Source organism: Durio zibethinus, chromosome 23 (assembly GCF_047325235.1).
Source record: "Durio zibethinus cultivar Kanyao isolate XHJ-2024 chromosome 23, ASM4732523v1, whole genome shotgun sequence".
Lineage (NCBI taxonomy): Eukaryota > Viridiplantae > Streptophyta > Magnoliopsida > Malvales > Malvaceae > Durio > Durio zibethinus.
In genome coordinates, this window is record NC_143184.1 from 9,539,606 (window position 1) to 9,563,213 (window position 23,608).

At 28.5% G+C, this 23,608-nt stretch overlaps 1 protein-coding gene across 3 annotated transcripts; it reads right to left on the reverse strand.

The window, feature by feature from the left end:
- Window positions 1–128: 128 nt before the first annotated feature.
- On the reverse strand, window positions 129–23,044 carry LOC111313548 (MATH domain and coiled-coil domain-containing protein At3g58340-like). 3 transcript variants are annotated; one of them, XM_089752325.1, is made up of 6 exons: window positions 22,278–23,044; window positions 22,060–22,097; window positions 21,736–21,782; window positions 21,568–21,650; window positions 21,375–21,467; window positions 129–747 (listed from the first exon to the last, which is right to left on the reverse strand). In XM_089752325.1, the coding sequence occupies exons 4-6, from the start codon at window positions 21,568–21,570 to the stop codon at window positions 364–366; spliced, it is 480 nt and encodes a 159-aa protein (XP_089608451.1). In that variant the 5' UTR covers window positions 21,571–21,650; window positions 21,736–21,782; window positions 22,060–22,097; window positions 22,278–23,044; the 3' UTR covers window positions 129–363. The 3 variants fall into 3 exon arrangements, with proteins under 3 accessions (XP_089608451.1, XP_089608450.1, XP_089608449.1); XM_089752324.1 differs by having other exon boundaries at window positions 22,060–22,108; XM_089752323.1 differs by having other exon boundaries at window positions 21,736–22,108; window positions 22,278–22,402; window positions 22,559–23,040.
- Between the last annotated feature and the right edge of the window lie 564 nt (window positions 23,045–23,608).

Consider the following 23,608-nt stretch of genomic DNA (forward strand, 5'->3'; position numbering starts at 1 on the left):
TAAGATAATAATAACACTCCTTGGCAAAAAAAAGCAGCCCTACATTCAATCATCAAACACAAATACATACTTGGAAGAGTGGAAATAAGATAATGGTTTCACACTGCTTAGCCAAAACAAAAGCCGTATGCACAATCTTCAAACTCAAATAAATACATAGAATACACGTATGTGTACATATAAGTGCATGTCTATATGTATGTATGTTTAAATAGAATCAGTCCATTACGTATGTATACATATAAGTGTATGTCTCTATTTATGTATGTTTAAATAGAATCAGTCCATTAGCCGCGTAATATAAAAGTAACAAAACATAGAAATCAAGTTTAAGTTTGTAATTTAAGGGCATATGGCATACAATCACTTGGAGAAAAGTTCTCGGATAGATGTTTGTCTTTTGGACTTGCGCTCTTCTATAAGCTTGTTTTGCTTTTCCTTTAGAACCTTTAGCTGAGCCTCCATACTTCCAATTTTTTCGTTCCTTTCAATCTCTTCCCGATGCTGTACCACCACGAGCTTAAGCCATGAAATCTCAAAACCTGCAAGCTCCAAAACTATAATGCCCTTCTCCATAAGCTCAATTTCCTCCCAAGTGACCTCTTCTTTTGTTGCAGTTTTACAGACTATAGCTAATGTGTTCATGAAGACATTTATTGATGTTAGGAAGTGAACTCGAAGGCCCAATGCAATGTTAGGGTGCTTGTTGAATATCTCTTGGATCATGGGGGCATTCTTCTTTAGTACCTTAAAGCCATTGACATTCACGGAATCACCAAAAAACTCTTCTAAAAAAGAACCTTCCATTATTCCCAACAACCAGCAAGTCAACATATAGTAGAAGCCATATGGTTGATGCAAAAAATAATTGTAAAAAAAGAAAGTTCATATCATCCATAATTATTTTCATTGTACTATTAAATACAATATCAATTTGACAGTTATATTCACTTGAAAACATTAGAGAACATTTTCTATACCTTACTTTTTCTTTCCTTTTCCTAAGCCAAGTATAATTCATTGAATTTAAAACAACCGGTGTAAATAGAGAGAGCAAAAATAAATCTCCCAATACCACAATAAATAAAAAACTCAAAATTGATACATCAAGACACATATATAGAAAGGAAAAGCAGGGGGACACATTTAAAAGACAAAACTCAAACCCCCTTATCCTCTGATGCAACAAGACGTTAAGACCTGAATGAACAAATTAAAAAGAAAGCTAAGGGAAAAAAGACCAAAAGACCTAAATTACTTAAATGACAACAAAGAAACTATCACCAATAAGACCAATGAGCTAAAAGAAAACCGTAATTCACCACCATGCCATAAACATATTAGCTCTTACAAACACCAGACTTTACTAAAGAATATGCCTACTCCACAACCTCAAAGAACAGTCTTCCCTAGGAAAAAGCTTATATTTTATCACCTTTCCTCATCTGTAAGGACTCTCAGTTTCTAAGAACCTATAATCTATTGGATAACTTCTTTTCATTCATTAACTCCTTGGAAAAGAGATACCATTTAATGCCAATAATATCAAAACACTTTCACCTTCTCTTCATGAGAAACAATAACTACATCAAAGCAATTAGCAATATATGATCTATTTCATTGCTCAAGAAATATTTCAACTTGCTTAACATAACTTATAAGTAGTAGCTATCCTCAAAATTCACTTCAAGAGATCCTCATTCCTCTTTAAATCCTTTATGGCATAGCAACCTATCACCGATCTTTACAAACTTCTATGACATAGGTCTTGCTAGCAGGCTAACCATTTTGCCAAAACCATGACCCTGTCTAATTTGCTTCTTTTACTCCATGTAGGAAGGCAAACATTCTTTTTTTCAACTTAAAAATCACCTTCAACACACCAATTGCTGCGAACTCACCCTCCAGATCCAAAATTTCACACCAGAAAACTCTTCTTGCTGATAAATCACAAAGAGATTGGAAGTAACACAATCAAAACTAGATTGAACCCCACAGTCTTGTACTACCGTAATTAGTTTTTAATCAAACTTTCTTCACAAAAAAGAAAAACAACCCTCCTGAACACCTATTTGAAGGAGACAAATCTAGTTAAAATCTAAAAAACTCCATAACATTTTTTTTTATTCCAAATCTCAAATATTTCTTTAGACTTTTCTTTATTATCTAATACAGGCATAATTACCATTGGAATATATGGAATTTATCCATAAAATTGTACATTATATTTAAATGACTATGGTGAGTATATTGGATTGTACTTATCAAACAAAGTCCCTTGAGAACAAAAGTAAGGTTTTTTTTTTTTTTAAATTAACTCAAATAAGATTTTTTTATGAGTTTATATTTGATGCACTATCAGTATATAAGCTCTATACACTATTAGTAAATCAGATAATATCACCTCATTAGGAAGTAAATATTCGACCTTAAAATAAATATCCAAAATATTAAATTTTTTTAAAAAAACTTACTCATTAATAAGATGGTATTATTTGATTTATTTCATTAAGGAAATGACATTATTCGATTCACTGATGGTATATAAAATTTATAAACTGATAGTGCATCAAATAAAAACCTTTTATTTATATCATTTTTCCTTAATCATCTTATTTATGTGGTTCATGAGGTTATAATTACTTAGTAGTGGACTCCATATCAACTAGATTTTTTAGCTCAAAACTAAAAATGAAAAGGGGTTTACTATCAAATATCAACTAGTTTTCTTAGTTCAAAACTGGAGATGAAAATAGGTCTACTATTAGATTAAGAAGTTAAATACAAGATGTAGGCGTAAAATAGATTCTTGGGTGAAAAGAGGAAGCATTGTAATTAACTAAAATGGATGTGTCTAAAGACGAAAGAGAGGAAGACTGAAGTAGACCCTAAATTATTGAGTGCAACAATAGATAGTGGTAGGCGATGAAGCAAGGCTGATGGTGGTAGGCGGTGAAGCAAAGCAAAGCAGAAAAGAAATGGATTTGGGAATAGAGAATTTAAAAGAGTGTTAAGTGAATTTGCCAATGTCTCTAAAAGTCTCCTTAATGAGTTGTGAGAACTTTTATATCGATTCTAAGAATAAGAGTTACATATATTGAGTATTGAATAGAAATAATGGTAAAATTAACAATTATAAAAGGTACTAATGCTTTATCTAATAAGGGTTTAACTCTTTGTGAGAGTGAATAGTGAACATAAAAATCCATTATTTGTTCCGAAGGAGAAAAAAATGAAAAGCACTCATACTTTAAAAAAAGGTTAAGAGAAGATCTTTTAGCTATTTCTATATTTGATCTACTAAGCCAAGCTATATGGAGCATCCTAATAGCGAAGAAAGAAAAGTGACGAAAGAGAAAGTGGGAAAAAGGAGTTTGCAAGTCCTTTGATTCCTCTTCTGATTTTTTTTTTATTTTTTCTCTCTCCATTAGCCTTAATTATTTCTTTTTTGACTAAAAATAACAAGCCTTAATAATGACATATCAATAATTTTGACTAACAATCGTAAAAAGATAATGACTTGACAACTTAATTTATTATTTAACAGACACATTTTAGCCTTTTTGGTAAAAGTGTTGACTGGTATATAATTTTTAACTTGTTGTCTTCTTTATCCATTTTGTTGATTGTCTAGATTTATAGCTTCTTTATCTTTTGGATTAAAAGATGTTGGTGAAGTTATTTTTACTTATTCCACTATTCTTATCTTTTTTGATATTGTAGTAAAGAAAGAGGGTAATCTAGATCTTTCATTCTATATAGTTTCTCTAGAAATTTGACCGCTTTAGTTTCTAGCTCTGGATTATTTTCATCATAAAATTTTTTTACAAAAATCTTTTTACCATTTGTAGTAGTGGTGATATAAAGAGTTTGTGAAATTGGTCGGATTTCATTCAACAATTGTTTTGCTTTTTCTATCATGGTAATTTTAATTTGGAAATTGTATAAACTTACTCCATTAAATTTGAGAAGTTCAAAAAATACTTTATGGACTAGATTTATTAGCACGTGATAAAGCTAAAGAAAATATAAAATTTGCTTTTTTGTAATTTAATAGAACAAGTTTATACAGTTTTTAAGCTGAAATCATCATGATAGAAAAAGTAAAACAATTGTTGAATGAAATTTCACTAAATTCACAGACTCCTTATATCACTGGTACTACAGATGGTAAAAGGATGCTACTACAAATGGTAAAAGGATTTTTGTGAAAAAAATTTTATGATGAAAATAATCCAGAGCTAAAAATTGAAACGATCGAACTTCTAGAGAAACTATTTAAAATGAAAGATCTAGATTACTCTTTTTCTTTATTACTCTAGTATAAAGAATGATAAGAACAATGGAACAATTCAAGAACAACTTCACCAGTATCTTTTAATTCAAAAGATGAAAAAGTTATAAATCTAAGAATCAACAAAATGGATAAAGAAGATAAAAAGTCAAGAATAGTATACCAAGTAACACTTTTGCCAAAAAGGCTAATATGTATCTGCTAATTAATAAATTAAGTTATCTATCTTTTTACTATTGTTAGTTAAAATTATTAATATGTCATTATTAAGGCTTACTATTTTTAGTCAAAAAGAGAAAATAATTGAGGCTAATGGAAAGGGGAAGAACAAAAAGGAATCAGAAGAGGAATCGAGGGATTGGACTAGATTTATTAGCATAGAATGAAGCTGAAAAAAATATAAAATTTACTCTTTCACAATTTAATAGAGCAAGTTTATACAGTTTTTAAGCTGGAATCACCATGATAGAAAAAGTAAAATAATTGCTGAAAGAAATCCCACCAAAGTCACAAGACTTTTTATATGATTGCCATTGCAAGTTAGCCTTGAATTGATTCTTATTTTGAAATGACAAAATATTACGCTAAATAAGTTTGATCAAGATTTTGAAAAAGATTTATTTAGTATATATTCTTAAGTTTTATATTTTGGTACTAAATAAATAATATGTTTTTCAAAGTGTAAATGAACCTTTCTTTATTTTCATATTTCTCAAACCAAATCTATCTTTAAAGATTATTTATTTAGGCTTATATGAAAGTCCAATTATTGTTTTTAAAGTGAACTCATTCATTTTGGACTTAATACAATTTTGATAATATTGGTTTTGAGAAATAGATTAACTTAAGAAAGTTGTTTTACAAGAACAAAGTTTTCCAACATGAAACTTATTTTATTTTTTTGTATTAAATAACAAAGTTTTAATATTTGAATTTTTCATGGTTGGAAAGTTCTTTGAGTTTACTTTCTAATGGATTAAACAAAATCAAAATCCAAATTTTCTAAGAAAAGATTTTGAATTTTTACTAGACACTTTGTAGTTGTCTAAAAACTACATAAGGTATTGATTTGAAAATTCACTATAATTTATACACAAAGAATTAGGTGATAAATTTTTTATGGATAGAAAGCCCTTGAAGTCTGGTTTCTAAATCTTCAAATGGTTTGTGATTTGGATTTTTATAACTAAAGTTATGATTAAATTAGTGAGTAGAGTACAAAATGAGAAACAATCATCCAGCTTGGATAGGATCGATTTTTTAAGGGAAGGGATCGATTGCTTTTTTACCTAAGAACAAATTTTCTATTGAAATGGCAATAAGGGATCGATCACCCTATGTAGGGGATCGATCACGCCCTTAACCAATCGATCCCTTACATAAAGGGATCGATCGGGTAGGCATTTTCAAAGGCAAAATTGGCTTTCAAAAGTGAACCAATCGATCCCCTAAGGGAAGGGATCGATTGAGTCTGGGCAAGATCACTCAAACGGCTATTTTTTCATGCTTCCAATGGCTATTTTCTTCTTTCAAACACTTTCAATGGCTATTTCTTCAATTTCTCTACAAATTGGGTATTCCAATATACTAAGAAGGTTGATACATTAAGAGAGTAAGAGCCAACAAGCCATATTTTCTTGTATTTAGAGCTTTAAATCTATATCTTTGTATTTATTGTATCCAAATTACATTTATTGTTCATTTATCATTTTCTTGTACTTAAACTTAGCAAACATTTAGCCTTAGAGATGTTGTTCTATTATTTGCAAAATTATCTTTGATATACAACGGCGAAAGTTAACAAGAGGTGAGATATTCTCTTGAGAGCTTTGTAGTGAGATTGAGTAAAATACTACAAAGGGTAAAGGTTTCTATCTTAAGCCTTAGAAAGAAAAAGATAAGTTGTATTTTCAATTCAAGAATAGTGGATTGAAGCCTTGGTGTGGATAATCAAAAAGAGAGGACGTACGTGCCTTGTGGATAATGACCGAACCTTTATAAATTATTGTGTTTGATTTCTCTATCCTTATCTCCTTACAATTTATTATTGTTTATATTTGATTTTAGGTTCATTAATTGTTATTATTTACATTATATTTTCATCAAAAATGCTTATTGTTTTAATTTTTATTCAACTATATTGAAATCATTATTTATGAAGAATTTAGAGAAATCCAATTCACCTTATCTTGGATCACTATCTCACCTAAAAAGCTAACACTATAGATGGTAAAAGGATTTTTGCAAAAAAAATTTTATAATGAAAATAATCCAAAGCCAGAAACTGAAGAAGTCGAATTTCTAGAGAAACTATCTAGAATGGAAGATTTGGATTACTTATTTTCTTTACTATTTCAGTATAAAAAAGGATAGACACAGTGAAACAAGTTAAGAACAACTTCACTAGCATCTTGTAATCCAGAAGATGAATAAGCTATAAATCTAGACAATCAACGAGATGAATAAATAAGACAATAAGTTAAGAATTGTATACCGGTTAACATTTCTGCCAAAAAGGCTAATATGTATCTGCTAAATAATAAATTAAGTTGTCAGGTCATTATCTCTTTACTATTGTTAGTCAAAATTATTGATATGTCATTATTAAGGCTTACTATTTTTAGTCTAAAATAGAAAATAATTGAGGTTAACAAAAAATGAGAAGAGTAAAAAGGAATCAGAAGAAAAATCGAGGGACTTGGAGACTCTTCCTCCCCACTTTTCGTTCTTCACTTTTCTTTGAACCCAACAACCTTGCCATAGTCTAGGTTATTTCCACTTTTTTCTTTTTGGTGAAGTAATATTTAGTAAAACGTTTTTTCTACAATAATTTCAATGAAACAACTTTTAGTGAAAAAACTTTCAGTAAAAGTGCTATTTATGTTCGTTAAAGGAGTTGTTTCATGAACAACTATTCTATGAAGATGGTGTTCCATGAAAGAGTTATTTTGTTAACAGCTGTTTTGTGAACATTCATTCCATGAACAATTTTTTCATGAATAGCTTTTTCGTGAAGGTACTAAGCCATAAAAGAGTTATTCCATGAAAAACTATTTCATGAAACAACCTTGTTACTTATTTTGACTTAATCTCAATTTTAATAATTTTAAAAAATTTTAAAAAATAAATTATTAGTAATCAAAATCAAATATCTATATTTTGCTTCATGTAGTAATTAAATGAAAGAGTAAAAATAAAATATATGAAAATAAATAAATAAAATATACTTATTTTTATAATTAAAAGATGAATAATTTGTCTTTTTTACCAAAAGAATATAAGTTATAATGAAATTAATTTTTTTTTTGCAAGATATGTAGCGTAAAAAATTATATATATATTTTATGACTTGCGCGCGAGCATATTTCATGCACAAGTAGGCTTATTACCCCCTGCATGAGAATTGTTAATATAAAAAATTTTTATGAAGAAATTCAGGTCACAAAATAGAAGAAGACATGGTTATTTGAAGGAATGATTTTGTCCTAAAGAGAACAAAAAGTCAGCTAATGCATTTGACAAAGATTGGTGAGAATTGATGAAGGTTTCTTGTTTTAACTGAAGAAAAACAATTGACCAATGTTTTCCCTGACATTGAACCAATCTAAAAAAATGGGAATAAAATTAAACAAAAATTAACAATCATATGCATGTAACAGAAACATACATTGACAGAAACAAAAAGACTAGGAAAAGACAAAATTATATTTATAATAGGAAAAGACAAGACAAACTATGAGGGCACTTTTTTTTTATTCAGGCTTGCCTAGCCTTTTTCTTTTGTCTGCTGGCGCAAGTTTACTTGTTTCAATTTTATTTTAGTACATGAAAAGACATAAGCAGTTTGAAACAAAGCCTCTTGGGCGTAGGGCGTTCCTAGCGCACAGGAATGCTATGCGCGTGGGACATTCTTTGTGCGCAAGATTGTGTGATTAACTTTTTTTTTTTAAAGAATGATTGTGAATAAATAAAGGCTAAAATACTAAAAAAAACCTTTTAAATTATTTTATTTTTTAAAAATAAATTTTTATTTTTTAATATACCTAAACCAACCTTTATTATTTGATTAGTATCTAAATAAATCCTTATTTCAAATAAAATATTGATTTATAGTAAAAGTTTATTTAAATACAAATTTAAAGGTTTATTTGAATACAAATTAAAATTTAAAAATTTATTTGAATGTAAATTAAAATTCAAAAATTATTTTGGATGTAATAACAATATAAAGTTTATCTAAGTGATAAAATTCTTAGACTTTTTTGTTATGCAAGTAAATAAATAAACAATAAAGTGAAACTTGTGTTAAAAAGTTAATATTTCAATAGCAATATAGTAGAACTTTGTCTAGGATCTGAAAAGTATTAAAATTTTTTAAGAAGAAAAAACCAATAAAAATAAAAGAATTGTAAGAAGCAATGGTACACAAAAAAATAAAACAAAAGGAGTTTTCTTGTCAAACTGAACAAGTAATTAGAGTATTTCTTAAAAAAAATAGAAGAATTGTCGAACGTAACAAGTAATAGGAGTATTTTTCCAAAAAATAGGAGAGCTGTCAAATGAAACAAATAATAAGAGTGTTTCTTTAAAAAATAAAATTTTCATACAAAACAGAAGTAATAGGAGTATTTTCCTAAAAAATAAGAGAATTGTAAAAAATAACAAGTAATAAGAGTGTTTTTCTAAAAAATAGAAAAAGTGTTCGATGAAATAAATAATAGAGAGTGTTTTTGTAAAAAATAGGAGAATTGTTGAAACAATCAATGGGAGTGTTTTTGTAAAACAATAGGACAATTGTTAAACATAATATATAATGAGAGTGTTTCCTAAAAATTAAGAGATACGTGATGAAATTGGTAAAGAAATTTTTTTAATAGCGTGCCTAAATGCATGTGTTATACCAATCACTTCAAAAGAGTAGGCAAAATGCTTCAATCTCGTATCAGATAGAGAAATGAAAGTTCTTGGGCATATAGGCATTGGTGTTGTACATTCGAATAAGCTAATTTTGTGAGGAAAAGATAATGATTATGTGACAAGTGATATCAAAGCCCACTTTTAACTCATTTGACACTATGCCAAATGCCTCAACGAGAGTAGGCAAGGTGATCAATTTGTCATTTAATAAAGTGGCAGCTGCAACAAGGATGTCATGAGATTGAGTGCGAGAGAATATCACATCAAGCACTCTGAAAAAGTAAACAAAGTGTTTCAATCCCATATTGAATAGAAAAGGAAAAGTCGCTGAGCATATGTATTGGTGCTACATACTCTAATAAATCAGTTTTGGGAAAAATGATAATGGGCATGTCACATAGAGGCCTCCTCACGTTGGTGCTTGAGTGCAAGGGCCTCTTGCACGCTAGTGCCTTGGCATTGAGGCCTTTCGCATGCACAACATTTTTTTAAATAAAAATTAAAACATCAAAACTTTATATGAAAATTCTTAACACTAATTAGATTTTGGAGAGAAGTTAGAAAACCTATAATTGTGTTTGGAATAAAGTACTCGAATATCGAATATGAAATGAACATGAATATCTTGTCATTTAAATGAACCAAGCTTGAATGAATAGAGCAATTTTTTAACGAAACACGACTGAGTCCGAACATCTCTAAAAAGAAATGAACAAAACATAGACATATATTCATTTGTTCATGTTCAACTCGTTTACAACCTTAATGCTATATAAATGAATAATCTATAATATCCATTATTCTGAATTATTAAAGCAAAAAAATACTAATATTTAGTTATAAGAAATAGTTTAAATATCATCCCTACTTATAAAATAGATAAATATGAAATATACCACATTATATTTTTTTTCCTTTTGAAATAAGTTACAGCGCACAATCACATATTCTATGTAAAAGTATATCTTTTCTAGGAGTTGGTACATAAGGATTTTGAAATACACAATAGAAACTAGCCTTTTCTATCTCATAAATCTTATGATGCCCATCACAAGTTTCAAACCCAAGACCTTCTAGATAGAATCTCAAATTTTATCCCCTTACAAGATAATCTTTTTCACTTTCCATGCCAAAAAATGCTCGTTTAACGTTTCCCAATGCCATTTCACCAATTCAATATTCCACCAAAATTTCAATTATTACCACAAACTTTTTCCTAGGATTTGCATCAAACTAATTTACTAGGATTTTAATTGATAGGCAAACGTTTTTTCTTATCACTTTATATGATCAATTCATTATTCTCAAAACATTTCTCAAATTACACCAGAAAACAGACATCATTCTAACCGTTCCATATCCATAAAATAATCCATGAAAACTGAATCAACCAATAAAATCCTCTTCCAAGAGCCATTCTTAACTTGAAATCACTTCTCATCATTAGAGACTAATTTTTTCTCCAACACATATAAATTTGCAATCTCATCTGTAAAATAATATTCAATACTTTAATTTTTTTTACGATTTTAGCCTTGACAAGTTTGGGGTTGAGATTTGGGAATTTAAAGTAGAATTGATGGATAATGAGGTTCAAGGCTTGCTAAAGAGAGAGAATTACTTAAAATAGAAAAAATTAAGAGAACTTTTAGACATAGAGTGATCATGTATATGGTAGCCTATATCAGAAAATTAAAAAAATATGATATAATACATTTTTTTTGGAAGATTTTTTTTTTGGCCATGAAACAAGCAATTTATTAGAAAACAAAAGAACCTTACAATACTAAAAAAAGTTTCTTAGAACCATCTTCAGACCAAAACAATGGCTCCTAAGACCTAAAGCAATATGAACTATTTCAATAAGGTGCAAGTAGCCCATCCTTATAGAGGACGAATACGAGGAATACGAGGGAGGTTGGAGGTAAATTTACCCACTTTGAAAGACACATCCCCTATTTAGCTTGGTTTGCAAACCAATCAATAGCCATATTAACCTTTATTTATACCTAGCTAGCTTTACTTGCTTCCAATTTTGCTCTTAATAGTTCAATTTCATTAACCATTGGTTTAAATATCCAGTTAGGTAAACCTTGCTTCCATACCAACTTTTATGTAAACTTCAAAATCTGTTTCAATTACAACTTTTTTGTACCGTTCTTCTTTTGCCAATGTGACTCTCTTTCTAGCTAAATGCCCAAGCCTATGCTTTTATACATGAATTAACCATTACTCTTTCACACCTGCCAAGCTATCTCTTATCATTGCTCCACTTGAGTCTCTGGCAATAGCCTTAATCCCTGTGTATTTTATATCAATAACCATAGGTCTTATCACAATTCACCTTGACCTATCCCTCCTCAGGTTTATACCATCTTGATATATCCTTCATTCTCTTCCTGAAACTCTGATTACTATATTTTCTATTTAAAGCAATGAATTCGGCCACAGGTTTATACCATCCTAATATATCCTTCATTCTCTTCCTGAAACTCTGATTACTATATTTTCCATTTAAAACAATGAATTTGACCACAACTTTCTTATCTTGGAAATGGTAACCAATACGTTTGGCCTATTTTTACTAACCATAGCATTACACCTTTCCTTTCATGTTAGCCAGAAAAAGAAAGCTATGGATACAAATACTTGCTCCATAGCAGTGGCACTTGACATAGCCAGAATTTTCTTAATCCATACATCCAATGCAGTAATCTGATGTCTATTAATGTTATAAACAACATACACCCTGAACATTACCAGCCTAGTCTATTCACATAGAAACAAAACATGTTCAATAGTTTAATTAGAAAGTTTAGAGATGAAGATCTTATAAACATCTTTATTAGAGTTTAAAGTTTAAACTCTATAAGAAAACCCTAATAAGTTACTCGAAAGTAACAAATCAATCACTTTTATAGTCCTATTTAGTAAATATTTTTCATTTATGGCAAGAATATACAAGAAACCTCCTAAGGATACAAACACAAGATGAATGAGGCTATCACCAACCCCAATATTAATGAATAAAAACAAACAGTAAAATATAACTAGAATCAACCAAGCAAAACACATAATCATGAAGTCTCATTTCATTTTTTCTATTGAGAAATCAATTGTGAAACTATAAATATATCACTTATAGATCTCTCAAATAATTTGCCTATTGTTCAATTACAACATTGCTGGTCACTATCAATTTTGAAGAAGACAATTAATAGGAAAAAGAAAGTTTTTAGGAACTTACTGTATATCATTTTACTCTCATGTAGACTTCCAAATTGCTTGCATGTTTTATTTTTCTTATTTAATTATTTAACCTACTTATTTCCTAATTTTAATTTCTTTATGTTTATGTAAATACAATCACTTAAAAGTTAAAAGTCTTTGGATTGAAAAAATAAAAATGTACTAATTAATGAGAGAAAAAGATAGTCTTAATAGACATATAATATTTGGATTTGTTGTTTTTGTTTCTTTCTATTTTAGATTTGCTTACTATTTTCCTATATTTTCATGTTTGCAAAATGTATTAAAAAAAGGTTTGCAAAATGATACTTACCGAGGTCTTTCGGCAACTCGAAATCTAAAATGTTTAACTAAAACAATAATTTTGAAAAGAATCACATCACCATCCAATAATACGTAAAACAGTATAAAAAGTAATCAAATTGAAGTACCATACATCATTATCATTGCTTGGTTTATTAAATTGAGAGTTTTTCGCATTATGACCTTGCAAATTAGGAGAAACATCAATAGTAATAGCACATACCATTAATTTAAAAACTCCAAAAGATAGAAGAATTACATGCTATTATTCTTGCAACTATATATTATGGTGAAATAAATGTCAATTTTATCAAAGACTGTGGAATATGAATAATTAACACTGATGTTGGATATTTTAAGCTATAATGATAAATCATGAGTTATGAGTTGTTCCTCAAAGGAGTTAATCTATCTGGAGGCAACTTTATGTGGTATTCTAAAAGTCAAGTGCATGTGTGGGCTAGTTTCAGAGTAAAAGTCAATTGAACAGAAGATTAGTTAATGAAACAGTAGGTTGAAAGTAGGTTAGTAATCTTATACTATTTTTTACAATAAATAGACAATTTGTTGGAATATAGGATGTTATATACCTTTCCCACTTAACCAATTTGCTACCTTTTGTCCAGTAGTAACGGCACAAATGTATTATGACTTGGTCTGTTCTACCACTCCAATGGTAGGGTGCTTTAACATGAAAGGCTCAAAGTGATCATTTATAGGATTTCATTTAATACTTTGACTTTTGGGCAAATAGAATCAAGTTGATTAATCAACTTAGCAAGTGATTTTGTTCAATATGAAAGAAGTGATTACCATTCGATTTTAGTCAAACTTTATTTACCGCACACCAGTAGCATGCCAACTTCTTTTACCAGCATACCGGGTACTTGCTACCTAGTTAGCATTAATTTTGAGTTTTTTATTTTGGTAGAAAAAGTGTATCAGCTTTATTTAGGTTTATCTCATACCTATCTTTTTAACTATTGTTATCTAGTAATAAATTTGCTTAGATTATAAACAACTGGAAAGTTTTAGGATCTTTGAGTATATGAAAAGAGGATAAGGTAACAAGGAGAATCAGACAATCCTACCTAAGCTCTATGGCAATTATTTAGGAAAGGAAAAAGGCACAACAATTTGGGTTGAATTTTAAGAGACAGGGTGAATAACTAGAAAGGTCAGCAACAAAAGGTTGCAAGATTTAGTGCTAAAAAATTAATGCTGACTAGGTTGGATTCATCACTGATTATCTGCTTGAGCATTGAACTTAATTTGCACAGCCCAAAGCAAAAGTTCGAAAGGAGAAAAACATATGAAATAGAAAGGGAGAGGATTGGTTTATTGCCTTTGAAAGTAGCTTATTCAAAGATTTTATCTCAGACTTGTATTCTTCCTCATTTTTTTCTTTCTTTTTCAATTCATCATTCAAAAATTTTATGTCAGACCGGTATTCTTTTTCCTTCATTTTTAATTTTTTTTTGTATTATTCTTCTTTTATTTTCAATTCTTCATTTTTTTTGCATTTCTTTGTACTTATCCTACATTTACAAATAAAAAAGGAGAAATTTCACAAGATGGAAAATAAATAAATACGGTAAAATATAAACAAAAAACCAAAAAGATTGGGCGTGTATGTTGTTTAAAGCTAGATTTTTTGACTTGCTTGATTTTGTGCATTTATTGTGCAATGTTTTAGAATGGTAGGTTTAGAAGTGGTGTGAGATAGTTGTGATTTTATGGTAATGAATATGAGTTGTCAATGATCGCAATTTCAATGGTGTAGGATTAGGTAGTTTAATGGTGATGGATTTTTGGTCAGTCATTTTCTCTAAGACTGTGTTTTTTGCAAAACTCTTTTATGTGATATTTTCTTTGTTTATATGTGCTATTTTGATTGTTGGAGAAAATGCGTTGTGGATTAGGGTGGTTAAAGGTTATGGTTGGAAATGATAACCATACATAATGGATGGCTTGGTAGCTATGACTAGATGAATTTTTTGGCAATGTTGTGGTAGATTAAAGACTCATATGGTGTTTATGATAATGATAGAAGTATGGTAGAGAAAAGAACAAAAATGGTGATGGAGCTGATAGTAATTATTAAATTTTTCTTTATATTTGTCACCTTTGAAAAAAAGTTTATATAACACGATTAAGATAGGATTTCAATTCAAAAAACCAAGTATCTTATCACCTTTAATTTGAAATTTGATTTTAAAAAACTTTGGATTTTTAGGATTTAATAATAAACACAGTTTTATCCTTGCTTTATCTTTTTTTTTTTATATTTCTATCATAATAATAAAAGTAAAAATAAATAAATAAAATAATAAACTAGTCCCAATGCATAAATAGCCGAAGACGAAATAGGGAGTCTACCCAAATATTTAAATATTTTATATGATAAAAATATACAAACTATCGAATCTAATTAAATACAAAAATCCCTCTTAAATGGAATGAAATTCAAACTGGCCTTTAATTAAACTAAGACCATTAATTATATAGATTAACCTACCTTTTACATTAATTGGTAGGTAAAATTTACTACTAATTTTATTTTCCTACTTCCAATTTTAAGGATTTTGAAATACACAATAGGAACTAGCCTTTTCTATCTCTTAAATCTTATGATGCCCATCATAAGTTTCAAACCCAAGACCTTTTAGATAGAATCTCAAATTTTGTCCCCTTACAAGGATAATCTTTTTCACTTTCCATGCCAAAAATGCTCGTTTAACCTTTCCCAATGCTATTTCACCAATTCAATATTCCACCCAAATTTCAACTGTTACCACAAACTCTTTCCTAGTCCTAGGATTTGCATCAAACTAATTTACTAGGATTTTAATTGATATGCAAACTTTTTTTCCTATCACTTTATATGATCAATTCATTATTCTCAAAACATTTCTCAAATTACACCAGAAAACAGACATCATTCTAACCGTTTCATATCCATAAAATAATCCATGAAAACTGAATCAACCAATAAAATCTTCTTCCAAGAGCCATTCTCAACTTGAAATCACTTCTCATCATTAGAAACTAATTTTTTCTCTAACACATATAAATTGGCAATCTCATCTATAAAATAATATTCAATACTTCAATGTTTTCGCGGTTTTAGCCTTGACAAGTTTGGGGTTGAGATTTGGGAATTTAAAGTAGAATTGATGGATAATGAGGTTCAAGGCTTGCTAAAGAGAGAGAATTACTTGAAATAGAAAAAATTAAGAGAACTTTTAGACATAGAGTGATCATGTATATGGTAGTCTATATCAAAAGATTAAAAAAATCTGATATAATATGTTTTTTTTGGAAGATTTTTTTTTCCATGAAACAAACATTTTATTAGAAAACAAAAGATCCTTACAATACTTAAAAAAGTTTCTTAAAACTATCTGTAGACCAAAACAATGGCTCTTGAGACCTAAAGCAATCTGAACTATTTCAATAAGGTGCAGGTAGCCCATCCTTCTAGAGGTTGAATACAAGGGAGGTTGGAGGTAAATTTACCCACCTTGAAAGACACATCCCCTATTTAGCTTGGTTCGTAAACCAATCAATAGCCATATTAACCTTTCTTTGTACCTAGCTAGCTTTACTTGCTTCCAATTCTGCTCTTAGTAGTTCAATTTCATTAACCACTGTTTTAAGTATCCAGTTAGGTAAACCTTACTTCCACAACAACTTTTATGTAAACTTCAAAATCTGTTTCAATTACAACTTTCCTGCACCCTTCTTCTTTTGCCAATGTGACTCATTTTCTAGTTAAGTGACCAAGCATATGCTTCTATACATGAATTAACCATTACTCTTTCACACCTGCTAGGCTGCCTCTTATCATTGCTCCATTTGAGTCTCTGACAATAGCCTTTATCCTTACGTATTTTATATCAATAACCATAGGTCCCATCACAATTCACTTTGACCTGTCCCTCCTCAGTTTTATACCATCCTGATATATCCTTCATTCTCTTCCTGAAACTCTGATTACTATATTTTTCATTTAAAATAATGAATTCGACAATAGGTTTATACCATCCTAATATATCCTTCATTTTCTTCCTGAAACTCAAATTACTATATTTTCCATTTAAAACAATGAATTCGACCACAGCCTCCTTATCTTGGAAATGGTAACCAATACATTTGGCCTATTTTTACTAACCATAGCATTACACCTCTCTTTTCATGTTAGCCAGAAAAAGAAAGCTATGGATACAAATACTTGCTCCATAGCAGTGGCACCTGACATAGCCAGAATTTCCTTAATCCATACATCTAATATAGTAGTCTGATGTCTATTAATGTTATAAACAACATACACCCTGAACATTACCAGCCTAGTTTATTCACATAGAAACAAAACATGTTCAATAGTTTAATTAGAAAGTTTAGAGATGAAGATCTAATAGACATCTTTATTAGAGTTTAAAGTTTAAACTTTATAAGAAAACCCTAATAAGTTACTTACAAGTAACAAATCAATCACTTTTATAGTCCTATTTAGTAAATATTTTTCATTTATGGCAATAATATACAAGAAACCTCCCAAGCATACAAACACAATATTAATGAGGCCATCACCAACCCCAATATTAATGAATAAAAACAAACAGTAAAATATGACTAGAATCAACCATGCAAAACACATAATCATGAAGCCTTATTTCAAATTTTCTTTTGAGAAATCAATTGTGAAACTACAAATAAATCACTTATGATCTCTTAAATAATTTGCCTATTGTTCAATTATAACATTGTTGGTCACTGTCAATTTTGAAGAAAATTAATAGAAAAATGGATGCTTTTAGGAACTTAACATTCTATATATCATTTTACTCTCATGTAGACTTCCAAATTGCTTGCATGTTTTATTTTTCTTATTTAATTATTTAACCTACTTATTTCCTAATTTTAATTTCTTTATGTTTATGTGAATATAATCACTTAAAAGTTAAAAGTCTTTGGATTGAAAAAATAAAAATGTACTAATTAATGAGAGAAAAAGATAGTCTTAATAGACATATAATATTTGGATTTGTTGTTTTTGTTTCTTTTTATTTTAGATTTTTTTACTATTTTCCTATATTTTCATGTTTGCAAAATGTATTAAAAAAAAGGTTTGCAAAATGATATTTATCGAGGTCTTTCGGCAACTCGAAATCTAAAATGTTCAACTAAAACAATAATTTTGAAAAGAATCACATCACCATCCAATAATACATAAAACAGTACAAAAAGCAATGAAATTGAAGTACCATACATCATTGTCATTGTTTGGTTTATTGAATTGAGAGTTTTTCGCATTATGCCCTTGCAAATTAGGAGAAACATCAATAGTAATAGCACATACCATTAATTTAAAAACTCCAAAAGATAGAAGAATTACATGCTATTATTCTTGCAACTATATATTATGGTGAAATAAATGTCTGTTTTATCAAAGACTGTGGAATATGAATAATTAGCACTGATGTTGGATATTTTAAGCTATAATGATAAATAATGAGTTATGAGTTGTTCCTCAAAGGTGTTAATCTGTTTGGAGGCAACTTTATGTGGTATTCTAAAAGTCAAGTGCATGTGTGGGCTAGTTTCAGAGTAAAAGTCAATTAAACAGAGGATTAGTTAATGAAACAGTAGGTTGAAAGTAGGTCAGTAATCCTATGTTGTTTTTTACAATAAATAGACAATTTGTTGGAATATAGGATGTTATATACTTTTCCCCCTTAACCAATTTGCAAACTTATTTATAAGGTAATACCTTTTGTCCAGTAGTAATAGCACAAATGTATTATGACTTGGTCTTTTCTACCACTCCAATGGTAGGGTACTTTAATTTGAAAGGCTTAAAGTGATCATTTATAAGATTTCATTTGATACTTTGACTTTTGGGAAAATATAATCAAGTTGACTAATCAACTTAGCAAGTGATTTTGTTCAATATAGAGGAAGTGATTACCATTCGTTTTTAGTCAAACTTTATTTACTGCACACCAGTAGCATGCCAACTTCTTTTACCAGCATACCGGGTATTTGCTACCTAGTTAGCATTAATTTTAAGTTTTCTATTTTGGTAGAAAAGGTGTATCAGCTTGATTTGGGTTTATTTCATACTTATCTTTTTAACTATTGTTATCTAGCAATAAATTTACTTAGATTATAAACAACTGGAAGGCTTTAAGATCTTTGAGTATATGAAAAAAGGATAAGGTAACAAGGAGAATCGAACAATCCTACCCAAGCTCTATGGCAAGTATTTAAGAAAGGAAAAAGGCACAACAATTTGGGTTGAATTTCAAGCGACAGGGTGAATAACTAGAAAGGTCAACAACAAAAGGTTGTAAGATTTAGTGCTAGAAAAGTAATACTGACTAGGTTGGATTCATCATTGATTATCTGCTTGAGCATTGAACTTAATTTGCATAACCCAAAGCAAAAGTTTGAAAGGAGAAAAACAGATTAAATAGAAAAGGAAATGATTGGTTTATTACCTTAGAAATGAGCTTATTCAAAGATTTTATCTCAGACTTGTATTCTTCATTTTTTCTTTCTTTTTCAATACATTATTCAAAAATTTTATGTTAGACGGTTATTCTTCTTCCTTTATTTTCAATTTTTTTTTGTATTCTTCTTCCTTTATTTTTAATTCTTCATTTTTTTTTTCACTTCTTTGTACTTATCCTACATTTACAAATAAAAAAGGATAAATTTCATAAGATGGAAAATAAATAAATAGGGTAAAATATAAATAAAAGACCAAAAAAATTGAGCTTGTATGTTGTTTAAAGCTAGGTTTTTTGACTTGCTGGATTTTGTGCATTTATTGTGCAATGTTTTAGAATGGTAGGTTTGAAAATGGTGTGAGATAGTTGTGATTTTATGGTAATGAATGTGAGTTGTTAATGATGGCGATTTCAATGGTGGTAGGATTAGGCAGTTTGATGGTGATAGATTTTTGGTCAGTCGTTTTCTCTAAGCCTGTGTTTTTTGCAAAACTCTTTTATGTGATTTTTTCTTTGTTTATATGTGCTATTTTGATTGTTGGAGAAAATGTGTTGTGGATTGGGGTGGTTAAAGGTTATGGTTGGAAATGATAACCATGCATAATGGATGGCTTGGTGGCTATGGCTAGATGAATTTTTTGGCAATGTTGTGGTAGATTAAAGACTTCTGTGGTGTTTATGATGACGATAGAAGTATGGTAGAGAAAAAAACAAAAAAGGTGATGGAGCTACTAGTAATTATTAAGTTTTTCTTTGTATTTTTCACCTTTGAAAAAAAGTTTATATAACACGATTAAGGTAGGATTTCAATTCAAAAAACCAAGTATCTTATCACCTTTAATTTGAATTTTGATTTAAAAAAATAGTAGATTTTTAGGATTTAATAATAAACGCACAATTTTATCCTTGCTTATCTTTTTTTTTTATATATTTCTATAATAATAATAAAAGCAAAAATAAATAAATAAAATAATAAACCAATCCCAACACACAAATAACCTAAGACGAAATAGGGTGTCTACCCAAATATTTAAATATTTTATATGATAAAAATATACAAACTATCGAATCTAATTAAATACAAAAATCCCTCTTAAATGGAATGAAATTCAAATTGGCCTTTAATCAAACTAAAACCATTAATTATATAGATTAACCTACCTTTTACACTAATTGGTAGGTAAAATTTACTACTAATTTTATTTTCCTACTTCCAATTTTCATCTTTATACATTGACACACTTGATTTTATTTTGAAAATAATACACTTTATTTTTTATTCCCTTAACTATGCATTTATCTTTAAATTATTTGAATGAATATATTGACATTAATTATTGCATTAAGACTTACAAAAGAAACTACATTAATTTAAAAATTCACTTCATATATTTTGTACACAAAATCAATTGGACATGCCTAATAATAAGCAATTTTTTGTTGAATTTTCTTTTACAAAGATCAAAGGACGGGATTTATATAAATCAATTTTATTACAATATTTTTTTAATTTCTATAAAAAATATATATACATTAGATTCGACTTATTAATTATTCTTATAATTATGATAAATTAAATTATATACAAAATAATTTGCAAAATGGAAATTTTGTTTAGCAATAATTTACTTTTTTTTTTAATAAAAAGTATTTTTCATTGTTTTCCACACTTATTTTTGAAATATCCAAACAAGAAATCTCTCTCTGACCAAAGCCAAAGCATTTTCTAATTTTCTTCCTTTTTCACTTCTCCCACATCTCATATTTATTTGAATCCAAGTTAAGTATGATTATAACTATAATACATCATTTTCTTCTCTCTTGGTTTTCTTTTATTTACTTAAAAAATTTTCTCTTAGTATTTAAAAAAAATATAGTTTTAACTATTTGAAAGTAATATAGTAACAATATCGACCTTTTTCTTACACAACTGCAATGGAGTTGGACAGTTGATTATCAGCGATTCCATAAACAAAGTTAAAATCCAAGAATATTCAGTGTACTTATTCCAGTCTATGAGTTGATAAGAAAGCACAACATATAACAAATGTTAGAGGCCTTCCTTTTCACATTTGAAAAGTGTATAACATGCATACCTTGGCCTCCGGAACAATCTTCACTGCAAAGATATCTTTCAAGGTTTGAAGCATTTGCTCATGGACAATAGTAGAGCGGATCTCATAACCCAACTAAAACGAACATTTAAAAACAAAAATATGAATCACCTTACAAAATTTTCTATCACTAATAAAATCAATTTCAAATGGAAAATCAGAAAAACTAGAATACCATAATTGTTAAATTATAGCTTCAATCCAATGTTGAAAAGCCAATTTTTGTGCTTTGGTGTCTTCGGACAATTCCTTCACAATCTGACAAAATTCCAAATTAGATTATTTATGAAAGAAAACCCACCTTTTAAACTAAAAAAAAATAACAAAAAGATTTTTTTAATACCTTAGAAGCATTTAAGCAAACACGACTCCACCTTGGAATACCAGTTTCTGGTTTCAAATAATTGAAAAACGAAATAGTGCTGTGATTAAGCCTTGCATAATCTAAAACCAGTCACCTTAAAAAATAATAATTACTATCACCAAAAGAAATTTACAATTTTAAATAATGTAAAAAGGAGAAAAAAAAAAGACAAAGATAAAAATTTTATAAACTTACCAGAGTTCTTCAACGACAAAAATGGAGTTTGCTAACCTTTGTTAAAACAATTAAAGAGAAATTGAAAAAAAAAAGAAAGAAAAAGGAACATGCAAGGTAGAGACTCGCCTTGTCAGTGAGCTTCAAACTCCAGGAGAAGCAAAGTTCTTTTTACAATCTTGCGTAAAGGATTAAAACAAATCGCATGAATGAGGAGAGGAGCAAAGCACAAATTAAATTGGGATTAAAGGTCATAAAGTAAACTATGAAAATTTTAATTCAAAGTACGGTTACAAATTAACAATAATTCGAAATCAGAAAAACCACAGATACAGAGGAGGTCCTACCAGTATCAGAAGCAAGAGGAATTACGATTGTGGCGGTAATGTTTGTTCATGCGAGGATAAATCTTCTTCTACCAAATTTTAAGTGGGTTTTATGAGCCCATCTGTTACTGATCTATCTTTAGCTCCTGCAGGAGAGTTAACTGTTATTGTTTCTTGAAGATTCGCACATAAAGCTGCTGAAAAATGACAGAATAGAGCAGATCCACCCATTTTTTCCTGCAATCTAATAAGAGATAGAGAAAAAAAGTAGAGAAGTGAACGATGTTTGCGAGTCTCAAAACCTCTCACTCCGTCTTTTGTCATTCTCAAGCTTAGTGTTTGTTTTCAGTTTTCATTAGACAGATGTTAGCCATATGCTGTGTTGATAGCTTCAAAATATGCTTTCTTCTCAAATTTAACCCTTCATTTTTGTTTAAGACATGTTTAAACTTCAATTGGGGATAATTTTTATCGTAAGTTATAGATATTAAAAATTAATAAATAAAATAATTATTGAACATATAGACATGTGTCAATACTTTTATCTTTGTGGTTATTCCCTCCATGTGTCATGTCTATATTTTAATCTGTTGTATAATTTGTTTGTTGAATTATTCATAAATATTAAAGATGTGTTTAATATAAAAATTATAATAAGATGAATAAAATAATATTATATTAAATAATATTATTTTATTTTATATTTGATGTATATAAAGATTAAAATAAAATAATTTATTTATTAATCAAAATTATTTATATTTAAAATTTAATATAATTTTTTAAAAAATAATAAGATATTTAAGTTCAATCTTATGAATTAAAAATAATTTATTCTACTTTAAAGAATTGAAACACTTTATACTAAAAGAATTATTAACCTCTCTTATAATATTATTTCTTTCTTTAATTATAAATCTAATATAATATAAAATAATTATTATTCTATCTTATTTATTTGCTTATATATTAAACATAATTCAAGTGCTTTGAATTAGGATGAAATGTAGTAGAAGTAATGGTATGTACATCAGTGATGAATCCAAAGTTTTTTTTTGGTATCACAGTTATAATATAAAAAATTATTTATAAATTTATTAATTTTATCGATAAAAAAAATATTTAGAAGAAATTTTTTTCTAAAGTGTTCATGAAAAAAAATTTTAATTTTTAATTTTTTAATATTTGGGGATATTTAGGAATATGCTACTTTAAAAGGGTAAATTTTATACGTGTATATATATATTACGTCACTTCTTGGTCGTGGAAGAAGAGTGGAGTTTTCTTTTGTTATTATTTTGGTTATAACAAAGAAGAGAAGTTAGTTAAGAGTAATGATTTTAATATAAATA